Source organism: Podarcis vaucheri, assembly GCF_965113315.1.
Source record: "Podarcis vaucheri genome assembly, chromosome: 4".
Lineage (NCBI taxonomy): Eukaryota > Metazoa > Chordata > Lepidosauria > Squamata > Lacertidae > Podarcis > Podarcis vaucheri.
In genome coordinates, this window is record NC_138762.1 from 11016574 (window position 1) to 11039671 (window position 23098).

The 23098-nt window shown below is 45.4% G+C and overlaps 1 protein-coding gene across 4 annotated transcripts in view; it reads left to right on the top strand.

Moving 5' to 3' along the window:
- The window catches only part of MYO7A (myosin VIIA), a 175240-nt gene that overhangs the window by 34926 nt on the left and 117216 nt on the right, over window positions 1–23098 (top strand). For all 4 annotated transcript variants that reach the window (XM_082218967.1, XM_082218968.1, XM_082218969.1 and 1 more), the window contains one exon: window positions 21827–21940. In XM_082218967.1, the coding sequence (XP_082075093.1) occupies window positions 21827–21940 (114 nt within the window). Of the gene's footprint in view, window positions 1–21826; window positions 21941–23098 lie in introns of those variants that run through there.

Consider the following 23098-nt stretch of genomic DNA (forward strand, 5'->3'; position numbering starts at 1 on the left):
GGGCAATCCAGTCAGATGGGCGGGATACAAATAAACTTATTATTATTAAATAGGGCGCCCCTATTTTCATCAGAGGAATGTTGGAAGGTATGCTTTGTTATGGGGTCTGGAGCCAAATTTAGCGAGTGTCACAGCCATCATTGATTGACTCATCAGGAGACTGTGTGATTTCACCGGTGTGCAAAAATGCTGATATTTACATGTGACATTCACTCTTTCACCTTCATCCTGACTATAATAAAGTAACCAGTTGTTGGTCAATGTTGAAATGCAGGATGAACATAATGATTTACTAAGTGTTATGCATAGCAGTTCGAAAGCACACCAGTGCAAGTAGATAAATAGGTACCACTCCGGTGGGAAGGTAAATGGCGTTTCCATGCGCAGCTCTGGTTTGCCAGAAGTGGCTTAGTCCTGCTGGCCACATGACCCGGAAGCTGTACGCCAGCTCCCTCGGCCAATAAAGCGAGATGAGCGTCGCAACCCTAGAGTCGCCCGCGACTGGACCTAACGGTCAGGAGTACCTTTATGCATAGAACCACATGTGTAAGCAGTTGTTGAAACTGGTTCAGCAAATGGTGAGTGGGATCTGTATATATATATATATATATATATATATGCATTTATTCGTCTGTTTGTTTGTCCAATGTACGTGGCTGGGCAGGCTTTGCAGGGTATTTCATAGACCCCTTGGTTTTCCAGCTGGATTTTGTCTTTTGGGTTTCTGAGGATATTGGCTATTTTTTGGTTGGTGCAGAAGGCTGTTTTGATATTGTGTTTATGGAGGATTTTGCTAATTTTGTCTGTAGTGCCCTTGATATAAGGAAGGAGGGCCATGCCATTGTTTTCTTCTGTGTCTTGGTTTTTGGGGGGTGTTTCTTTTTGGATTAGCTTCGTAACCTTGTTTTTCTGGTATCCATTGGCGATTAACACATTTGAGAGATTCTGTAACTCAGTTGTCAAGTGGTCTTTGTCAGCCAGGCGTTTGGTTCTGGAGATGAGAGTCTTGGCTACGGAGTTTATTTGTGCAGGGTGGTGGTGTGATTGTGCATGTAAGTAGCGGTTGGTGTGTGTTTTTTTCCGGTAGATAGTGTGTCCTAGGGAGCCATCAGGTTTTTTGTAGATTAGGACGTCAAGAAAGGGGAGTTGGTTGTTGTCTTCTATTTCCATAGTGAATTGTATTTTGGGGTGTAGGCTGTTGAGATGTGTGAGGAAGCTATCTAGTTTTTCTTTCCCGTGTGGCCAAATTACAAAGGTAATACATCCTGGACCCAAATACATCCTGGACCTGACCAACCACTGCCTAACCAACACGTACTTCATCCACAATGGACAAAGATACAAACAGATAGAAGGAGCACCTATGGGATCACCCCTCTCACCGGTCATCGCAAATTTGTACATGGAACACTTTGAAACCAATGCTTTAGACAAGTCAGAACACAAACCCAAACTTTGGCTCAGATATGTTGACGACACCTTTGTAATTTGGCCACACGGGAAAGAAAAACTAGATAGCTTCCTCACACATCTCAACAGCCTACACCCCAAAATACAATTCACTATGGAAATAGAAGACAACAACCAACATATACAGTAGTACCTCGGGTTCCATACGCTTCAGGTTCCATACGCTTCAGGTTACACACTCCGCTAACATAGAAATAGTACCTCGGGTTAAGAACTTTGCTTCAGGATGAGAACAGAAATTGTGCTCCGGTGGCGCAACAGCAGGAGGCCCCATTAGCTAAAGTGGTGCTTCAGGTTAAGAACAGTTTCAGGTTAAGTACGGACCTCCAGAACAAATTAAGTAATTACCCCAAGGTACCACTGTATATGGGATGAGGGTGGCACTGTGGGTTAAACCACAGAGCCTAGGACTTGCCAATAAGCAGGTCGGCGGTTCGAATCCCCGCGACGGGGTGAGCTCCCGTTGGTCGGTCCCTGCTCCTGCCAACCTAGCAGTTCGAAAGCACGTCAAAGCGCAAGTAGATAAATAGGTACCGTTCTGGTGGGAAGGTAAATGGTGTTTCCATGTGCTGCTCTGGTTCGCCAGAAGTGGCTTAGTCCTGCTGGCCACATGACCCGGAAGCTGTATGCCAGCTCCCTCGGCCAATAAAGCGAGATGAGCGCTGCAACCCCAGAGTCTGTCACGACTGGACCTAATGGTCAGGGGTCCCTTTACCTTTACCTTACCATTGTACATATATATAGAGAGAGAGGGGGGGAGGGAGAGAGAGAGAGACGCATAGCAAAATATGCCTCCATCTGGCCATTGTCCTCAACGAAGGGCAGCACAGTTCTGAAATTTCAACTATTACCAGGAGAGTGTGCTGGAAGGCAAGAAATCAGATACTCCCTTTCTCCTGCTGGAAGAGGAAACAAAGAACAGAAAGATGTGATAACTTTTATTTGATGAGATATGACTCTTGCTAAAAGCCATCTCTACGCCCCAATATGGCGCAAATGAATCCAGAAACATTTTTGGAAAATCGATATTATTCACAGGTCAAGGGTCAATTCCCCTACCATGGCTGAAGGATCGACTCCATCTATCACGTGCTGCATTCTTTGGTGTCTGTGGTGGACTACTACTACTACTACTACTGATATATTTAATATATTTATACCCTGCCCATCTGGCTGGGTTTCCCCAGGCACTTTGGGCGGCTCCCGACAGAATATTAAAAACACGATAAAACATCAAACATTAAAAACTTCCCTAAACAGGGCTGCCTTCAGATGTCTTCTAAAAGTCAGATAGTTGTTTGTTTCCTTGACATCTGATGGGAGGGCATTCCAAAGGGCAGGCGCCACCACCGAGAAGGCCCTCTGTTTCGTAGCTGCAAAAAAGAGAATTCCATGTTAGGGACCATTAAAGGAAGGATTGAAAATAAAAGCGTCAAGTAAGACAAATTTGTAGTGTACAGTTTGGGTTGCTGCATCTCAGAAAGGATGTTGCAGGAAAAGGTGCAACGAAAATGGAGCAACATCCTTGCGAAGACAGGAAGGGAGCTGTTAATTTGGAAAAGGAGACAGACACAATAGAGGTCCCAGGAACCAGGGATTGGGGAACTTCCTGACTTTGCAGACCAGATTCTTATCAGGATCTGCCTCGCAGGCCAATTTGGAAAGATGGGCAGCGCCTTTCCCCTCTGATCTTGAAGGCGGAAGGGAGAAGGCTGGCCAAAGTCTCTGTGAGGCTTCTCCCTTTTAAGATTGAGTCACAGAAGGGACCCAAGGGTCATCTAGTCCAACCCCCTGCAACGCAGGAATCTCAGCTAAAGCATCAGATAGGACACTGACAAACTGGAACGTGTCCAGAGGAGGGCAACCAAAATGGTCAAAGGCCTGGAAACGATGCCTTATGAGGAACGGCTAAGGGAGCTGGGCATGTTTAGCCTGGAGAAGAGGAGGTTAAGGGGTGATATGATAGCCATGTTCAAATATATAAAAGGATGTCACATAGAGGAGGGAGAAAGGTTGTTTTCTGCTGCTCCAGAGAAGCGGACACAGAGCAATGGATCCAAACTACAAGAAAGAAGATTCCACCTAAACATTAGGAAGAACTTCCTGACAGTAAGAGCTGTTCGACAGTGGAATTTGCTGCCAAGGAGTGTGGTGGAGTCTCCTACTTTGGAGGTCTTTAAGCAGAGGCTTGACAACCATATGTCAGGAGTGCTCTGATGGTGTTTCCTGCTTGGCAGGGGGTTGGACTCGATGGCCCTTGTGGTCTCTTCCAACTCTATGATTCTATGATTCTATGATCAGATGGCCATCCAAACTCTGCTTGGAAGGAAGCAGTCTACAACCTTCCAAGAGAGACCGTTCCACCGCCGAAGAGCTCTGACTGTCAGAAAGCTTTTCCGTATGTCTAGTCAGAATCTCCTTTCCTGCAACTTGAAGCCCTGGGTTCGAGTCTTACCTTCTGGAGCAGGAGAAACAAGCTTGTGTCATCCCCCACGTGGCAGCCTTTCAGATATTTGAAGACGGCTATCATATCTCCTCTCAGTCTCCTCTTTTCCAGGTGAAACATACCCAGCTCCTTCGACCGTTCCTCATAAGGCTCGGCTTCTAGACCCTTCTATTGCCCTCCTCTGTACACGTCCCAGCTTGTCAACAGCCTGAAGTGTGTTGGGGGACTTAAAAGGGTAGGGGGGAGACTTGCAAATTCATTTGAAAGTCTCCTCCCACATTCCCTTTAAGTCCCCCAGTCTATTACTTTAAGATCAGACCTCTTGTCCTTATCTTAGCCGCTTCAAACAGCGCTTTTGAGAAGTGCTTAAAGGCAGTTCAGTGATCCCCTTCCAGCTGAATCGGGACATCAGGGGTTGCCTTAAATCCCTTCTCAGAAGCATTTTTTAAAACTGTTGCAGTGCAAAAGAATGAATTGTCAATGACTTCCCCCCTCCGTTCCTTTTCGATTTCTGTGATTCTTTCCCCCAACTCAAATATTACCTATAACAGTAATGTCTCACTCCGAAGATGAGTGATTTTTCTGAATGATTCTGTTGTGTGAAATCAGAGACTCCGTGTATTTTATTTTTACCAGCGACCAAGAGGTTCTGCTTCTCCTGCAAGCTGCTGGGTGCCTTGACTGTCTGCTTGTCAGTTGATAAGCAGAGATTAAATCCTGCTGCCCAGGCTGCCTGACACTGTTCCCTGCTGGGAGCAGGGTACGCAGCTAATGCAGGATTAAACCCTGTCCTCCTGCCCATCGGCTGGCATCACCAGGGACATCAGCTGATGAAAGGGGTTTCCATGGGGTTTTTGAGGAGGGGGTGAAATATACTCAGAGTTGAGAGTGGATTTCATGCTCTTTATTCAGCTCATAGTGGTGAAGAGGAATGGAAGTTCCCCCGAAATATCTGCTTTATATACATTATTTACACAATGGGCCCCACGTGATTGGCTCATTCCGGGATTCTCCTGTAGGCCAATCAGGTTGCGGATTCACTTCCACCTGGAGCTGGATTGGGTGGCTCCTGTGGACCAATCAGACGGCTGCATTCTGGATCCTATTGTTCTAGGACTAATCAGACTGCTGCATTCTGAGTCCTATTGTTCTAGGACCAATCAGACTGCTGCATTCTGAATCCTATTGTTCTAGGACCAATCAGACTGCTGCATTCTGGATCCTATTCAACTCAGTACATAACAGGGGGGAATGGCTTTGTGGCACGAATGGGACCCCCTGGTGGGCCAAGTATGAATTGGTCGTGCTTTTGAAAGCATGAAGATTTTGATTTTGATATACAGTGGTACCTTGGTTCTCAAACGTCTTGGTCCTCAAACAACTTGGAACCCAAACACTACAAACCCGGAAGTAAGTGCTCCAGTTTACGGACTTTTTTTGGAATCCGAATGTGCTCCGTTTTGAGTGTTACGCTTCCGATTTGAGTGCCACACTTCCGTTTTGAGGGTTATGCTGAGGTCTGTCTGGTTTTGCTATTTATTTTGCGTTTCTGTTTTTGTGGCTCTTTCTGTTTTCTTTTTGTGGCTGTGTGGAACCCAGTTCAGCTACTGAGTGATTGATTGTGTGGCTGCAGTACCTTGTTTATTGCTTTCATTTTATGGATCAATGGTCTCGTTAGATAGTGAAATCCATGTTAAATTGCTGTTTTAGGGGTTGTTTATAAAAGTCTGGAATGGATTACAGTGGTACCTCTGGTTACCTCTGGTTACGGATTTAATTCATTTTGGGATGCTATGTGCACCCCGAAAAATCCATAATTAGAGATGCTGCTTCTGCGCACATGTGCAGCGTGATAGAGCACTTTTGCATACGCGCGTGGTGCGCAGAGCACTTCTGTGCATGAACGAGCAGCGAAATCCGGAAATATACTGTTATGTACTAAAGTTTCACCCTGGGCCAGCAGGGGGATAGTGTATGTAGTTTTCACTCAGGTCCACGTAAGTTATTTCAGGCGGGAAACCCTGGGTTGTTGTTGCTACAATGTTGACAGCCGGCTGCCTATAAAAGCAGGCCGGCTGAGCTGTTTGCTGTTCAGTTCTGTCCAGCTTACAATAAAGAGCTGCTCTGGAGAAATCGCTGTGTCATCTGCTATGTTCGCCCACAACTTAACATATACCCTTCCAGGTTTGTCACAGCTGTAAACCGAAGATTCTGTAACCTGGAGGTTACTCAACACGAGGTACCACTGTAATCCGTTTTGCATTGCTTTCTGTGGGAAAGCGCGCTTTGGTTTTGGAACGCTTTGGTTTTGGAACGGACTTCTGGAATGGATTTTTTTTTAATAAAATTTTTTATTAGTTTTACAAAGTTTTTTAAACAAACACACACATAAAAAGACATACAAACACGTATAGTTTCATAACAATTTTTCGTAAACTTCTTTTCTCGGACTTCCCCATACCTCCCCTTTCTGCATCCCAATGTTCATAATTTTTTAACAACTTCCAAATATTTCTTTCCAACCTCTGTCATGTTAATCTTTTCTTTAGTCTAATCTTATATTACTGTAACCCTTTCTTTCTGAAAACCTCGACATTCTAGCATTCATCAAGTTTATAATAGTCCTTAAGATATATTTTAAATTTCTTCCATTCTTCTTCCGTCGTCTCTTTTCCCCGATCACGGATTCTGCCAGTCATCTCAGCCAATGTCATGTAGTCCATCACTTTGATCTGCCATTCTTCCAGGGTGGGTAAATCTTGTGTCTTCCAATGCTTTGCGATGAGTACTCTTGCTGCTGTTGTGGCATACATAAAGAAAATTCTATCTTTCTTTGACACCAATTGGCCGACAATGCCCAGGAGAAAGGCCTCTGGTTTCTTAGGAAAAGTACATTTAAGTACCTTTTTCATTTCATTATACAGTGGTGCCTCGCAAGACGAAATTAATTCGTTCCGCAAGTCTCTTCGTCTTGCGAGTTTTTCGTCTTGCGATGCACGGTTTCCCATAGGAATGCATTGAAAATCAATTAATGCGTTCCTAGGGAAACCGCCTTCAGACCAGGTCCGGGGACAGTCCGTCCCCAGACCTTTTCTGAAGGCTGGCGGGGGAAGAAGGACTTCCCCGCAGGGCTCTCCAAGCTGCGGATGTCTGCCCCGCGCGAAGGGCGCTCTGTTCTGAATGTTGGCGGTGGGGAGGAAAAACCCTCCTCCCACCGCAAGCCCCGGGAAGGCTGCGCGCCTTCTCCTCCGTTCCCGGACCTCCCACCACAAGCCTTCAGGACAGGTCTGGGAACAGAGGAGAAGGTGCGCTGCGTTTCCCCGCTGTCCCAGGAGATTTCCCTATGGGCTTTCGTCTTGCGAAGCAAGCCCATAGGGAAATTCGTCTTGCGAAGCCTCTAAAAATCGGAAAACCCTTTCGTCTTGCGGGTTTTTCGTTTAGCGAGGCATTCGTCTTGCGGGGTACCACTGTATATCATTTCCCAGAAAGCCTTAATCTTCGGGCATGTCCACCAAAGATGATAGAAAGGGCCTTCAGTTTCTTTATATTTCCAACACTTGTTATCAGGCAAGTGGTAAATTTTTGCTAGCTTGACTGGGGTCATGTACCACCTATAGACCATTTTCATAATATTTTCCTTTAAGGCATTACATGCCGTAAATTTAATACCGGTGTTCCACAACCATTCCCAGTCAGCAGACATAATGTTATGACCAACATCCTGTGCCCACTTAATCATAGCTGATTTAACTGTTTCATCTTGTGTGTTCCATTTCAGCAGCAAATTATACATTCTTGACAAATTCTTAGTATTGGGTTCTAATAGTTCAGTCTGGAATGGATTAAGTCTGAGAACCAAGGTAGTAAAGGTAAGGGTAAAGGAGCCCCTGACCATTATGTCCAGTTGCGGACGACTCTGGGGTTGCGGCGCTCAACTCGGTTTACTGGCCAAGGGAGCTGGCGTAAAGCTTCCAGGTCATGTGGCCAGCATGACTAAGCCGCTTCTGGCGAACCAGAGCAGCGCATGGAAACGTTGTTTACCTTCCCTCCAGAGGGGTACCTATTTATCTACTTGCACCTGATGTGCTTTCAAACTGCTAGGTGGGCAGGAGCAGGGACCGAGCAACGGGAGCTCACCCCATTGCAGGGATTCAAACTGCCGACCTTCTGATCGGCAAGTGCTAGGCTCTGTGGTTTAGACCACAGCGCCACCTGCATCCCAAGAACCAAGGTACCACTGTATATAGCTTTTGATTTTACATTGCTAATTGACTTTGACCTCCTCCAGAGTTGGAATCTGCTCACTTAAATAAATGCACAGTAAGAAAATAAGCAGCGAGGGAAGCATCCTGATCTGTTTGTCTGCTAAGGGGAGGGCTAGAATATTGGCTTTGCATGCAGAAGATCTCAGGTTCAATCTCTGCTTGCATCTCCAGGCAGTGGCGTAGCGTGGGTTGTCAGCACCCGGGGCAAGGCAAGTAATTTGCGCCCCCTAACCCATGGATTTGCGCCCCCTAACCCTAACCCAGGTAGAGTAGGGATCGCCCCCTCTCTGAAATCCCGGAGAGCCCCTGCCAGTCAGTGTGGGCAATACTGAGGTAGACCCAAGGGCCTGGCTCAATATAAAACAGTTTCTTAAAACCAGAGTCCTTTCTGTTGGGGATAATTAAGACTGAAATTCCCAGGTGTCAAAAAAGGTTATTTATATATGCCACTACTGCGGCCTGTGCTTGGTTAGCCCTAAATGGAAAAGGAGTGAGGTCCCAACTAAAGAAGAATGGCAACTTAAACTGATGGAATACGTGCAGCTTGCAGACCTAACATATAGAATAAGAGAACAAGAAGAACATACATTCAAAGAAGACTGGAAAATGTTTACTGAATATATGGGTGAAAATTGTGTTCCACTTAAAAACTCTGGTAGCATTAAGATAAATTCAACAGTGTAAATACCGGTAAGTTTCGATGGATGTAACAATGGAATACTGAATGGTTTAGTTCATGTAAATTATGCAGGGATGTGTGGTATGCAAAGAGGGACGCTGGTGGCGCTGTGGGTTAAACCACAGAGCCTAGGGCTTGCCGATCAGAAGGTCGGCAGTTTGAATCCCCGCGACGGGGTAAGCTCCCGTTGCTCAGTCCCTGATCCTGCCAACCTAGCAGTTCGAAAGCACGTCAAAGTGCAAGTAGATAAATAGGTACCGCTCCGGCGGGAAGATAAACGGCATTTCCATGCGCTGCTCTGGTTTGCCAGAAGTGGCTTAGTCATGCTGGCCACATGACCTGGAAGCTGTATGCCCGCTCCCTCGGCCAGTAAAGCGAGATGAGCGCTGCAACCCCAGAGTCGGCCATGACTGAACCTAATGGTTGGGGGTCTCTTTACTTTTTTTAATGGTATGCAAAATGAACCACGGAAAGAGAACAAGGGAAGTCATTGATTTAAGGTTGTCTATTAATAAAAAGTGTGTGTATATGTGTATGTATATAATGTGTGTGTGTGTGTGTGTATACATACAGTGGTACCTCGGGTTAAGTACTTAATTTGTTCCAGAGGTCTGTTCTTAACTTGAAACTGTTCTTAACCTGAAGCACCACTTTAGCTAATGGGGCCTCCTGCTGCTGCCGTGCCGCCGGAGCACGATTTCTGTTCTTATCCTGAAGCAAAGTTCTTAACCCGAGGTACTATTTCTGGGTTAGCGGATTCTGTAACCTGAAGCATATGTAACCCAGGTACCACTATATATGAATTAAACCCCTTGTTTGTTTGTTTGTGCTTTAAGAACAGCTACTCAGGGGCAGAGGATTTCTGTATTTTCCTTCCTTGTCCTAGCAGATTTCTTAGGGACCAAAGTGGTGAGCAAGGAGGTTGCTGTATTATTTAAAGGCTGAGTTTGCGGCTCTCCTTTCAATAGGGACAGTATCCGCTTACAACGCCTGACCATCTGAAGCTGGTGTTGCCCTGAGACACGAGAACAGTAATTCCCAAACTGCAAGCCGTGATGAGAGATGTACCACGGTACTGTTAGAAATAAACTTTCTTGTGAGCCCAAAGGATCCACACTTAAGGGAGGATGCCCGATGCCTCTCTGTTCGATTGACTGATCTACCTGTGCCTCCTTCCAGTCAGTTTTCTCTGGGGGCAGCCATGTCTCTGCATCATTCAATCGCTCCTGATATAGAAAGGCAAAACTTCCAAGCCTCACAGGAGTCTACCCTTAACACAAAACATGCTACTTCTGCAACCTTTGACATCCCACCCATCTCAATTTCAGTTTCAGTTTCTCATTTCTCCTCTCTTAAGTTCCGCTCTTCACATTTCCACTAATACGGTGATACCTCAGGTTAAGAACTTAATTCGTTCTGGAGGTCCGTTCTTAACCTGAAACTGTTCTTAACCTGAAGCACCACTTTAGCTAATGGGGCCTCCTGCTGCCGCTGGAGCACGATTTCTGTTCTCATCCTGAAGCAAAGTTCTTAACCCGAGGTACTATTTCTGGGTTAGCGGAGTCTGTAACCTGAAGCGTCTGTAACCCGAGGTACCACCGCATACTCATTTTTGTATGGAGTTTTAATCAATATACACACACAGGACAGTAATAAACAAAAAACAGATTAAGACATGTGTCAATATACCATGTGTCTTTAAGTTGCATTTTAAACTGTATTCTAACTTATATTTTAATCAACTGTTGTTGTTGTTTTTTTTAATTTTTTTTACTGTATTTATATTCAGTGCTAGCTGCCCTGAGTCCAGTCTTGGCTGGGGAGGGTGGGGTATAAATAAAATTATTATTATTGTTTTTTTTAAAGTTTTTTTTTACTGTATTCATATTCAGTGCTAGCTGCCCTGAGTCCAGTCTTGGCCGGGGAGGGTGGGGTATAAATAAAATTATTATTATTATTATTATTATTATTATTATTATTATTATTATTACTACTACTACTACTATATAGGTTTGTCTAAATGAAAAGGCTTTTAGCAGGCACCGAAGAGTACAATGGTACCTCGGAAGTCAAACGGAATCCGTTCTGGTAGTCCGTTCGACTTCCAAAACATTTCTGCAGCCAATCGGAACCTGCGTAGGACGTCCAGGTTCCAAAGAACGTTTGCAAACTGGAACAATCACTTCTGGGTTTGTGGCGTTTGGGAGCCAAAACGTTTGACTGGCGAGGCGTTCGGCTTTCAAGATACAACTGCACAGTGAAAATGCCTGCCTGGCAGGGAGATTTCCAAAGTGTGGGTGCTCCGACACTAAAAGATAGATTTCTTACAGCTTTGGAATGAGGGTTATGTGGCACCTTTGACAGTGCCAGTTCTGCAAACCAAAGCAGCCGAGTCGGAAAATTTGGGGGAAGACAATCTTGCAGGTAAACCAGCCCCAAATTTCTATCACTTTGTTTTTTGTTTTCATTATTAAAGGTAAAGTAAAGGTAAAGGGACCCCTGACCATTAGGTCCAGTCGTGACCGACTCTGGGGTTGTGGTGCTCATCTCGCTTTACTGGCCGAGGGAGCCGGCGTACAACTTCTGGGTCATGTGGCCGGCATGACTAAGCTGCTTCTGGTGAACCAGAGCAGCGCATGGAAACACCGTTTACCTTCCCGCTGGAGCGGTACCTATTTATCTACTTGCACTTGGACGTGCTTTTGAACTGATAGGTTGGCAGGAGCAGGGACCGAGCAACGGGAGCTCACCCCATTGCGGGGATTCGAACCACCAGCCTTCTGATAGGCAAGCCCTAGGCTCTGTGGTTTAACCCACAGCACCACCCACGTCCCTGTTTTCATTATTACTCTCCGTAAAATATGTTTTCAATGTTTTCCACACCGCCCTGAGATCTCTCGATAAAAGCCAGTATATAAATTGAATGAAGAAGAAGAAGAAGAAGAAGAAGAAGAAGAAGAAGAAGAAGAAGAAGAAATGAACATATGTGTGTGTGCATGGTGCTGAGAACACTAAAGTTGCAGGTTCAATCCCCATATAGGACAGCTGCATACACCTGGACTAGATGATCACCAGGTTCCCTTCCAGCCCTACAATTCTATGGTTCTCTGGGTGTGTTTATGGGTCTGCCTGCACACTGTCTCGCCAGAGTTGAACATGCCCTGGTTGTCTCCCACTTGGACTACTGCAATGCGCTCTGTGTGGGGCTACCTTTGAAGGGGGCTCAGAAACCACAACTAATCCAGAATGCAGCAGCTAGAGTGGTGACTGGGAGCAGCTGCTGAGACCACATAACACTGGTCTTGAAAGACCTACATTGGCTCCCAGTACGTTTCCGAGCACAATTTAAAGTGTTGGTGCTGACCTTGAAAGCCCTAAATGGCCTCGGTCCAGTATACATGAAGGAGTGTCTCCACCCCCATCGTTTTGCCCGGACACTGAGGTCCAGCGCTGAGGGCCTTCTGGCAGTTCCCTCACTACGAGAAGTGAAGTTACAAGGAACCAGGCAGAGGGCCATAATAATAATAATAATAATAATAATAATAATAATAATAATAATAATAATAATAATACAGTGGTACCTTGGTTCTCAAAAGCCGAAAACCCGGGAGTCAGTGTTCCGGTTTTCGAACGATTTTCAGAAGCCAAACGTCCGATGCAGCTGTCAGCTATTGTTTCTGGGGCGCCTGCACCAATCAGAAGCTGTGCCTTGGTTTTTGAACATTGCGGAAGTCAAATGGACTTCCAGAACAGATTAGGTTTTGTGCTTTTGTTTTTTCTATTTATTTTGTGTTTTTGTTTTTGAGGCTTTTTCCGTTCATTTGTTTTTGACTGTGTGGAACCCAGTTCAGCTACTGATTGATTGATTGATTGTGTGACTGTGGAAATAGTTAAAAGCTCCCCATCCAAACAATGACTATCATCAGTGCAGGTAAGGAAGGGGGGGAATGCCTTTTTAATTTTTATCATCTACAATCCTGCCTTATTTATTTTATAATACAGTACAGTGGATCCTCGGGCTACATTACCTTCGCGTAACGTAATTTTTGGGTTGCCACTCTCGCGCTTCGCACATGAGCAGAGGCGCTCTGTGACGCTGTGTGTGTGCACAGAAGCGGTTCTTCAGTTACAAAATTTTCAGGATATGGCCGGGCCTCCGGAATGGATCCCGTTCATAACCGGAGGTACCACTGTACATTGATCATTGCTTTCATTTTATGGATCAATGGTCTCATTAGATAATAAAATTCATGTTAAATTGCTGTTTTAGGGGTTGTTTTTAAAAGTCTGGAACGGATTAATCCGTTTTGCATTACTTTTGATGGGGAAGCGCGGCTTGGTTTTGGAATGCTTTGGTATTGGAACGATTTTCCGGAACGGATTAAATTTGATAACCAAGGTACCACTGTAATAATAATAATAATATATGATACATTTTCTAGCCAGGCAGCAACACTTGAGCTCTAAAGCAGGGTCATTGAGGAGTGTTGCTAGAGGGGAGATGGCGTAGCCAGAGGAGAGTTCAAAGGGCCGCAGAGAGAAGCCTGGAGGGCCACATTGGCTTTTTAGGGCCTCATTTCCCCCTACACCTGTTATACACGCGGATCAGGGAGCAGATCCCTCCGGGACTTACTTCTGAGTAAACATGCACAATATTGCTCTGCCAATCATCAGGCATTTTCTGAAGTCACCATAACGTGTCGTTTCCCTTCTTGGGTCTATCCTGCAACTCCATCCACTTAGTAGGTATTAACTGTTCAGGATGCCTCACGCTCAATTATTTAAAATTCCGTTGCTATGGTTCCGCAGCCCGGCGACGGGGTTTAAGGCGTCCGCAGATGGCCTTTGGTTTTGAGTTCCCGTTTGCGCTTTGGTTAACTTGGTGCTCGGAGGTATTAGGTTAATTAAAAGCCATGTGTTACACGGGGGAACCGACTTACGTTTGTGGATTAATAAGTACCCGAGAGAGCTGTTGAAAGGCATGCAGCTTCGTGGAGCCTCTTCTTGGAATAAGGGGAGCTGGGAGCTCTGGAAGAGACGCACCCCCTCTTTTTTTACACCCACCTCCCTCAGATATGAATTTCTAGCCTCTTCCAGAGCTGGAGCCTGAGATCCAGTGTGGATTTCCCCTGGAGGCAGTGCTGAAACTGCAGTGGACTTGGGGAAATACTATTTAAACAACAAAGAATGTGCGCAGGATCTCATCTGTCCCAGCAAGGAGGCAGCTTGTGACTGAGAAGACTAAGCCGGAACCTCACAGACGGGGAGAAAAATAGGAGTTGCCGTCTCAGAGAACTATGTTGCTGCTTCTCCAGATAAAGGAATTCGTCTAAGGCTCAAAGAAAGGAAAGAGAGAGAAACAGAGAGAGTTGAGAGCAACCTCCGTGGAATGCCAGCAAGGCTGACTCCACCATGTTTCCAGGCTACGGCAATCCAGCTGTCCACGAGAGAGACCTGAAAAAATGGGCCCTCATCCGCAATGTCAACCAAGTTCTGAAAGCCACTACGCTCCTATCGGTAAGAGACATGCACACCAGCTCTTTGGTCTGCCTTGCAGGCTGCAATCTTGCTTATTTATTTCATAAAACATCTACACCGCTCGGCCGTCAAAAGACCTCGGAAGCGATGAAATTATCGCTAACCATCGTTTAAGACTTAAGAAAAGCTTAAAGTCACAATGGGCTGAAATTAAGACTCACACCAGCTTTCTGAGCATCTGGCTTCACCAAGCAAAAATGAATTTAGAGGCATTGAAAAGCGTACATTTATGGTGTCTATCAATAGGCATGGAGTTCCAAAGTTGTGCTGCCCGCACTAAAAGATCGATTGCCTATAAATACGGAATGGGTGTTACGTGGCACATGTAATAGTGCCAGCTCTGCCAATCAGAGCTACTGAGTGGGCGCATTTAGGGGAAACGTGATCTCATAGGCAAACGGGTCCCAGGTGGTTAAATACTAATAGCAACGCCTTAGACTTTGTGATAGGAATTTTGAGGTCTTAGATATATGGTAATGTTCATAACCGCACGTACATAGATCAGCACCCACCTGAAGCCATTTTGATTCCTAAACTGAGCAAATGTTTTCTCTGCAAGGTCAAAGTGGAAAAGCCTCCCCATTGTCTTTTCCTTCACAAATCCTGTCTTAAGGGTATGTCTGTGTTTGAATAGGGTGTGAGCCTGTGACCTGGCCCAGGAACTAAGTATTTATCACTACAAAGGAATGGCCAGGCTACCCAGGAAATCCAATCAAGTAACCTGCCAGACAGGAGATAAACTGTGACAGGAGAAAAACAACATTTAAATTTCTGTGATGTAGGTATGATGTATCTGGGGGGTGGTCTTAGGTTACACCCCTTCTGTGATGTATGCATAATGTTTCTGGGGGTGGTCTTGATCTACAGGGTGGGAATTTCAAAAGTCTTTATAAGGCTTTGCATGCCATTTTTCTGGGTCCCTCCTCTCTCCTGCAGGTGAGGGGAGCACCCTGTTGCAACAGATCAATAAAGATCAGGCTTAATAGCTGCTTTGCTTCTCAATATTCTCTGGTTGGCTTCTGTTATTCTCTCCTACCAATAGGGAACCTACGTAAGGACTCTATATGGGCTCTTGGATATCCCATAAGGGAAAAGGGCAATTTTTGTTTACAACAACTTCACCTGGTAGCAAACTGACAACCCTCACCAGTGTCAGCAATCGTGCTGCAGCATTCTGCACTAACTGCAGCTTCTGGGTCTCCGTAGAAGACTCCACATAGTTGGACTTTTGTTGTGTCCTGATTTTCTGACCACCTTGGAAAGATGAGCCTGGCTGATTTTAGAGTCCAAAGATTTTAGAGTTGTTTGGAGAGGAAGGAGCACAGCGGTTTGGGTCAGGGCTGGCAAAACTTCTTCCTGTCGTGGGGGGCCTTGGGGGTGGGCAGCCACAAGCCAGTGGTGCGGGGGCCAAAGGGGAGGCTTTGCATCATATGCTTCATTCATTCTTCGGCTGTGGCACCTAGTTCTGAAACACCTTCCCTTCCCCCCCCCTCAAAAATTTTATTGGTTTTCCACATTTTTAGACAAACAAACACAAATCATAAATGAACTTGATCCGATATTAATTTCATAGTTAAATTACTTCCTGAAATTCCCTTGACTGAATTTCATTATGTATCATTGTAACGGTTTTCCAAAATAATATCTCATAAAATTTACTTAATCCTCTTAACATCTTTGTCTCTTTTCATCTTAACTTTAAACATATTGTTTTATAATTTCACATATTCAGAGCCTTAGCCTAACTATTATTTTGCAAGTATTTCTATTTATCATATTTAGATAAATAGTCTTTGAATTTCTTCCATTCTTCCTGATGCTCCGCCTCCTTCTGGTCGCGGATTCTTCTGCTCAGGTCGGCAAAGTCCATCATATTCATCTGCCATTCCTCTACTGTTGGTATTTCTTGTGTTTTCCAATTCTTGGCTAATAAAATTCGAGCTGCAGTTGTGGCATACGAAAACAATCTAACATCTTTTTTGGGCAATTCCAGACCTATTATTCCAAGAAGAAAGGCCTCTGGTTTCTTAACAAATGTGTATTTCAGCATTTTTTTCAGCTCATTGCCTTCCCTTGAGAGGTCTGCTTGGGCCCTCTCAGCATTTCAAAGGTTTTCAACGGTAGCTCTTTTTAAGCAAATGCTTGATGGTCGACTTCTCCTTGTGTCGGTTGATTGTTTTGGAAAGCTGCTGCTTCGCTATGGTTTTATGTAAATGTTGCTGTTATTGCTAGTACTTTTATTATTATTATTATTATTAAAAACCAAAGTACTAGTATTCACAAATTGATGAAAAGTGCTGCGAACGTCAGCACAATACAGTGGTATCTCGGGTTACATACGCTTCAGGTTACATACGCTTCAGGTTACACACTCCGCTAACCCAGAAATAGTGCTTCAGGTTAAGAACTTTGCTTCAGGATGAGAACAGAAATCGTGCTCTGGCGGCAGCGGGAGGCCCCATTAGCTAAAGTGGTGCGTCAGGTTAAGAACAGTTTCAGGTTAAGTACGGACCTCTGGAACGAATTAAGTACTTAACCTGAGGTACCACTGTATGGTTAAAAGAGGTACTGGTATACCAACAAAAGAACAATGGCAAGGGAAACTTATGGAATATACAGAACTGGCAAAACTAACAGAATAATTACATGAAAAGGACAACAAAGACTTTAAAAGAGAATGGGAACCATTGGCAATATGTATGAAGAGGCAACATAAAGAAATGGACTCATTGGCAGGGTTTGAGTAAACAATCGCAACAAAAAATACGACTATATGTATTGAGAAAATTTTGGGGAAACAATACGCAGGGTCAACAATATGGAAATAAAACAAAACGGGAGTATGGGGGAAGTCCAGGGGAGAAGGGTCAAAATATGAAAAATAGATACATTGTTAGAAGAAGATATATTGTTAGAAGATGTATACATGGAAAAATCAATTAAAATTATTTTTTTAAAAAACCAAAGAGGTACTGGTATTCTCCAAAGGTTGCCAATTCTTGGGATGGTCAATGGGAACTCACCCCGTCGCGGGGATTCGAACCACCGACCTTCTGATCGGCAAGCCTAAGAGGCTCAGTGGTTTATACCACAGCGCCATCCGCATCCCATACTGGGCTATAGAGACAAATAGTCCTAGTAGCTCCTACATTTCCATAAAAGGCATTCCAGTGATTTTCATATCCCTCTGGGCTTTGGCAGTATAGTGATTTACTGTGGTAGTATGTCGGCATTACTTTCATGGGCTGGTTGGATGCAGATGAATGGTTGGAGGCACCAGCTGGGGAACCCCCAAGAGAAGAAGGCTCAGAGCCCAGGGATTGATGGTGGGACAACTATGAGTGGTCAGAGGGAGAAGACTGGGAGGAGGAGGGGTCGGAAGATGGAGAGGGAACAGGGTTTAGTGAGCAGGGAGAATCTGTGGCAGAGAGAAGTGCAGAAACAGGAGAGGAGGAGGGTCAAGAGGCAGTGAAAAACCAGGCTGGTGAAGAGTCACAAATGTCTCTCCCTCCTGCTGCGGCAAGCTCTGCTCCTCCCTGGTCTCCCAGAACCAGGAGAGGCATGAAAAGGGTGGAGAAGTCAGCTTCACTCAGGCATAGTCTCAGATTGCTCAGAGGAGGCGACTTTGGCAGCTGTTGGGAGGCAGGGACATTCAGTCTCAGCAACTGCTTTATAGGGGCAAGACCTTCTGGAGATGAGTTGCTGTGCTCATGAGGCCTGGTGCTCCGGAGCAGATCCCGTGGCTTCTAATAAGGAACCAGCTTCACTTTTGTTGTTGTTGTTTAGTTCTTTAGTCGTGTCCGACTCTTCGTGACCCCATGGACCAGAGCACGCCAGGCACTCCTGTCTTCCACTGCCTCCCACAGTTTGGTCAAACTCATGCTGGTAGCTTCGAGAACACTGTCCAACCATCTCGTCCTCTGTCCTCCCCTTCTCCTTGTGCCCTCCATCTTTCCCAACATCAGGGTCTTTTCCAGGGAGTCTTCTCTTCTCATGAGGTGGCCAAAGTATTGGGGTCTCAGCTTCAGGATCTGTCCTTCCAGTGAGCACTCAGGGCTGATTTCCTTCAGAATGAATAGGTTTGATCTTCTTGCAGTCCATGGGACTCTCAAGAGTCTCCTCCAGCACCAGAATTCAAAAGTATCAATTCTTTGGCGATCAGCCTTCTTTATGGTCCAGCTCTCACTTCCATACATCACTACTGGGAAAACCATAGCTTTAACTGTATGGACCTTTGTTGGCAAGGTGAGGTCTCTGCTTTTTAAGATGCTGTCTAGTTTTGTCATTGCCTTTCTCCCAAGAACCAGGCGTCTTTTAATTTTGTGACTGCTGTCACCATCTGCAGTGATCATGGAGCCCAAGAAAGTAAAATCTCTCACTGCCTCCATTTCTTCCCCTTCTATTTGCCAGGAGGTGATGGGACCAGTGGCCATGATCTTCATTTTTTTGATGTTGAGCTTCAGACCGTATTTTGCACTCTCCTCTTTCACCCTCATTAAAAGGTTCTTTAATTCCTCCTCACTTTCTGCCATCAAGGTTGTGTCATCTGCATATCTGAGGTTAGCTTTACTTACTCTGTGTGATTTATTGCTAGCTCATGCTCACAGAGGGCAAACCATGGGGTACCCGCATCGAGGGATGTAAGAAGGCATTGCAGATCCTGTTTTTGCTAACAAAGAGCTGACCTCTCTTTCTTGGTGTGATGTTCTCCTGCCTCGATCCTGTCGATTACCTTTTTCTTAAGTTGCTTGGGCAGGTGCCCGCACTTCAATTCCGCCTCCTTTTGAATGCAACCCAGTCTGCGCATTATTCTGATGCAGGCTCAGCAAGTGATTGTTAGAGCAGCGCTGACCATGTGAGGAGCTCCAAACTTCATGCAGTTCCAGTGTGAATTCAACTACTAAACCACAGGCACTTCTTTGCGGACATCCATGCTCAAGATGTACGCATCAGGGCTCATAGTGCATGCAATTCCATCAAGGGTGAAGCTAGTTGCTTGGCCTTATCCACAAACCATAGGCCCATGTATGGCTAACACGCAGCTATGGTTTCAGTTTCATATCCTTTATTCCTTCTCCTCTCACTTAGCATCACCAATTTTTGGAACATTTTGGGGAGAGAGAAGCAGCAGAAGTGGCAGTTGCTAATGTTTAATAATAATAATAATAATAATAATAATAATAATAATAATAATTTATACCCCACCCATCTGGCAGAGCCTCCCCAGCCACTCCGGGCGGCTTCCAACAAAAGATTAAAAACCTCCCTGAACAGGGCTGACTTCATATGTCTTCTAAACATCAGATAGTTGTTTATTTCCTTGACATCTGATGGGAGGGCGTTCCACAGGGCGGGTGCCACTACCGAGAAGGCCCTCTGCCTGGTTGCCTGTAACCTCACTTCTCTCAGCGAGGGAACCGCCAGAAGACCCTCGGCGCTAGACCTCTGTGTCCAGGCTGGACGATGGGGGTGGAGACGCTCCTTCAGGTATACTGGACCGAGGCCATTTAGGGCTTTAAAGGTCAGCACCAACACTTTGAATTGTGCTAGGAAACGTACTGGGATTATAACAATGCATGCTTGTATATTTGGTAGGCGAGGCTGCTTGCGGATGCATTTTAGATCTCTTATGCCCTGCCCCATGTCAGTTCTTCCGGTTTATGCTAATTTTCAAGAGGATATATTCTCTCATCAATAACACACCGCTTTACCCTGGCTTTTGGCACTTGAGACGTTCCTTTTCGCCTTATTTCTGCAATTTTAAGTGCTGTGTTCTAACTGGGACCTTGGGGTGAAGGTGGAGTGATAAATTCTAATAATAGAAATAAAAATGACAACAATTATTGCCAGTCCTGCACTAAAATAGGATGCGTGCTTTTTTATAAAGCATTTTTTTGTGTTTGTCGTCTTTTTAAAGGGGTGTTGCAAAACTTTTAGAGATTTTCTTTGTGGAGCAGTGTCTAAACCACCTAAAGAAGGGGTCGGCAAACTTTTTCAGCAGGGGGCCGGTCCACTGTCCCTCAGACCTTTTCGGGGGCCGGACTATATTTTGAAGGGGAAAAAATGAACTAATTCCTATGCCCCACACATAACCCAGAGATTCATTTTAAATAAAAGCACACGTTCTACTCATGTATAAACACCAGACAGGCCCCACAAATAACCCAGAGATGCATTTTAAATAAAAGGACACATTCTACTCATGTAAAAACACATTGATTCTTGGACCGTCTGTGGGCGGGATTTAGAAGGCGATTGGGCCAGATCTGTCCCCCGGGCTTTAGGTTGCCTACTCATGACCTAAAGAAATAAACAATCTGGGTGGGGTCTGGGAGGCGGAGCTCTTGGCACCGGAGGGCGGGGCCTATAGCGGACCTGGGAGGTGGGGTGGGGCTTAGACCTCCCTTCATTCTCCTCCATCCTTCTTGTTGTGTCCTTCCCTTTTCCGAGATCAGCGTCACTCTCTCTGCCCATCCAGCCGGCTCTCCTTTTCAAATCCTCTCCAGAGAGGACGTGAGGACATGATCTCTCCCTTTGATTCCGCACGCTCCTTGCTGAGTAGAGAGTCATGGGACAAGGACAAGACCGCGCTGCTCTTTTGACCTCTGGTGACAGATAAGAAGGGATTGGTTCAGAAAAGACTGCAGATAATGGGGAAGAAAGCAATTCAGAACTGATGACAGTTTTAGATTTAAGGGAAGACCTTTGACATGGCAGCAGCAGAAGATCCCAGCTGAGTGACAGGAGCACCCTATGACGGCAATTAATTTTTGCAGGAAGATCTATATCTATATATTATTAATGTATTTAATTCCCTATACGGGTCACTTCCTAGAAAATATCTTGAGGTGATTTGACGGTAAATACCTCAGCATTAAAAATAAGTAAAACACACATTTCATGTTGAATTTTTTTTTAAAAAAATTGGGCAGTAACACCTTAAAGGTAAAGGTAAAGGGACCCCTGACCATTAGGTCCAGTCGTGGCCGACTCTGGGGTTGCGGCACTCATCTCGCTTTACTGGCCGAGGGAGCCGGCGTACAGCTTCCGGGTCATGTGGCCAGCATGACTAAGCCGCTTCTGGCGAACCAGAGCAGCACACGGAAACGTCCTCTGTCGTCCCCTTCTCCTTGTGCCCTCCATCTTTCCCAGCATCAAGGTCTTTTCCAGGGAGTCTTCTCTTCTCATGAGGTGGCCAAAGTACTGGAGCCTCAGCTTCAGGATCTTCTTGTTCTCTTATTCTATATGTTAAATGTGCAAGCTGAGCATATTCTGTCAGCTTAAGCTCCTATTATTATTATTATTATTATTATTATTATTATTATTATTATTAAAGTTATTACCACTTCACCTGCAGTCCTGCTCTCCTTTGCTTGTTTTCCATCACATTTCCTCAAAAATTAAATTTCCCCTTGTGTTTTCTTCCAGGGAGATTATGTATGGATGGACCTGAAGACCGGGCGGGAATTTGATGTTCCCATCGGAGCAGTGGTCAAGCTATGTGATTCTGGGCAGATCCAGGTTCTAGACGATGAAGGAAATGTATGTAAGATGGAAATGGAAGTTGATGGTCTTATTCTGGCTGTGTCTTCCTCCTAGGTCTGCCGTGAGAGATCTCCATTTCATATTGAGGAACACGAGTGCTTAAGCAGACTCCATTTGCAACCGCATGTTCAGCTAATATTACCATATTTTTCACACTATAAGACGCACCAGACCACAAGACGCACCTAGTGTTTGGAGGAGGAAAATAAGAAAAAAAAATATCTGAATCTCAGAAGCCAGAACAGCAAGAGGGATCGCTGCGCAGTGAAAGCAGCAATCCCTCTTGCTGTTCTGCCTTCTGGGATAGCTGCACAGCCTGCATTCGCTCCATAAGACGCACACACATTTCCCCTTACTTTTTAGGAGGGAAAAAGTGAGTCTTATAGAGCAAAAAATATGCTATTTTATTAAATCCACTTGCAAATTGCTTCCCTGCCATCTTTAAGTGTCCTGTTGGAAGTGCAACAGCAGGGATCATTCAGTTTGTAACTTGGGGGTTAATTCTGTTCTCAGTCAATTGCCCAGTACTCTGTGTGTGTGTGTGTGTGTGTGTTGGAAATGTTGCTTAGGCATGAAGATTACAGAGGCGGCATTTCTTCATCTCCGCCAAGCTGAGCAGTTGGCTCCTTACCTCTCTCAGCCTGACCTAGCCACTGTGATCCATGCGACGGTCACCTCCAGACTGGATTATTGTAACTCGCTCTACATGGGGCTGCCCTTGAGACTGACCCAGAAACTCCAGTGGGTGCAGAATGCCGTGGTGAGACTCCTTATGGGCTCCCGGTGGAGTACAGGATCAGCTTTAAGGTGCTGGTTGAGACCTTTAAAGCCCTATACAGCCTAGGACCCTCGTACCTATGGGACCGCCTCTCCTGGTATGTCCCATGGAGGATCTTATGGTCTTCAAACCAAAACATCTTGGAGGTCCCGGGCCACAGAGAAGTTAGGCTGGCCTCAACCAGAGCCAGGGCTTTTTCGGCTGTGGCCCCGACTTGGTGGAACGCTCTGTCACAAGAGTCCAGGGCCCTGCGGGACTTGACATCTTTCCGCAGGGCCTGCAAGACAGAGCTGTTCCACCAGGCCTTTGGCCAAGGCACAGCCTGACCCCCTCCTTTGGTAATTCTTCACAGAACTCTAGCCCAATGGTTGCCATCA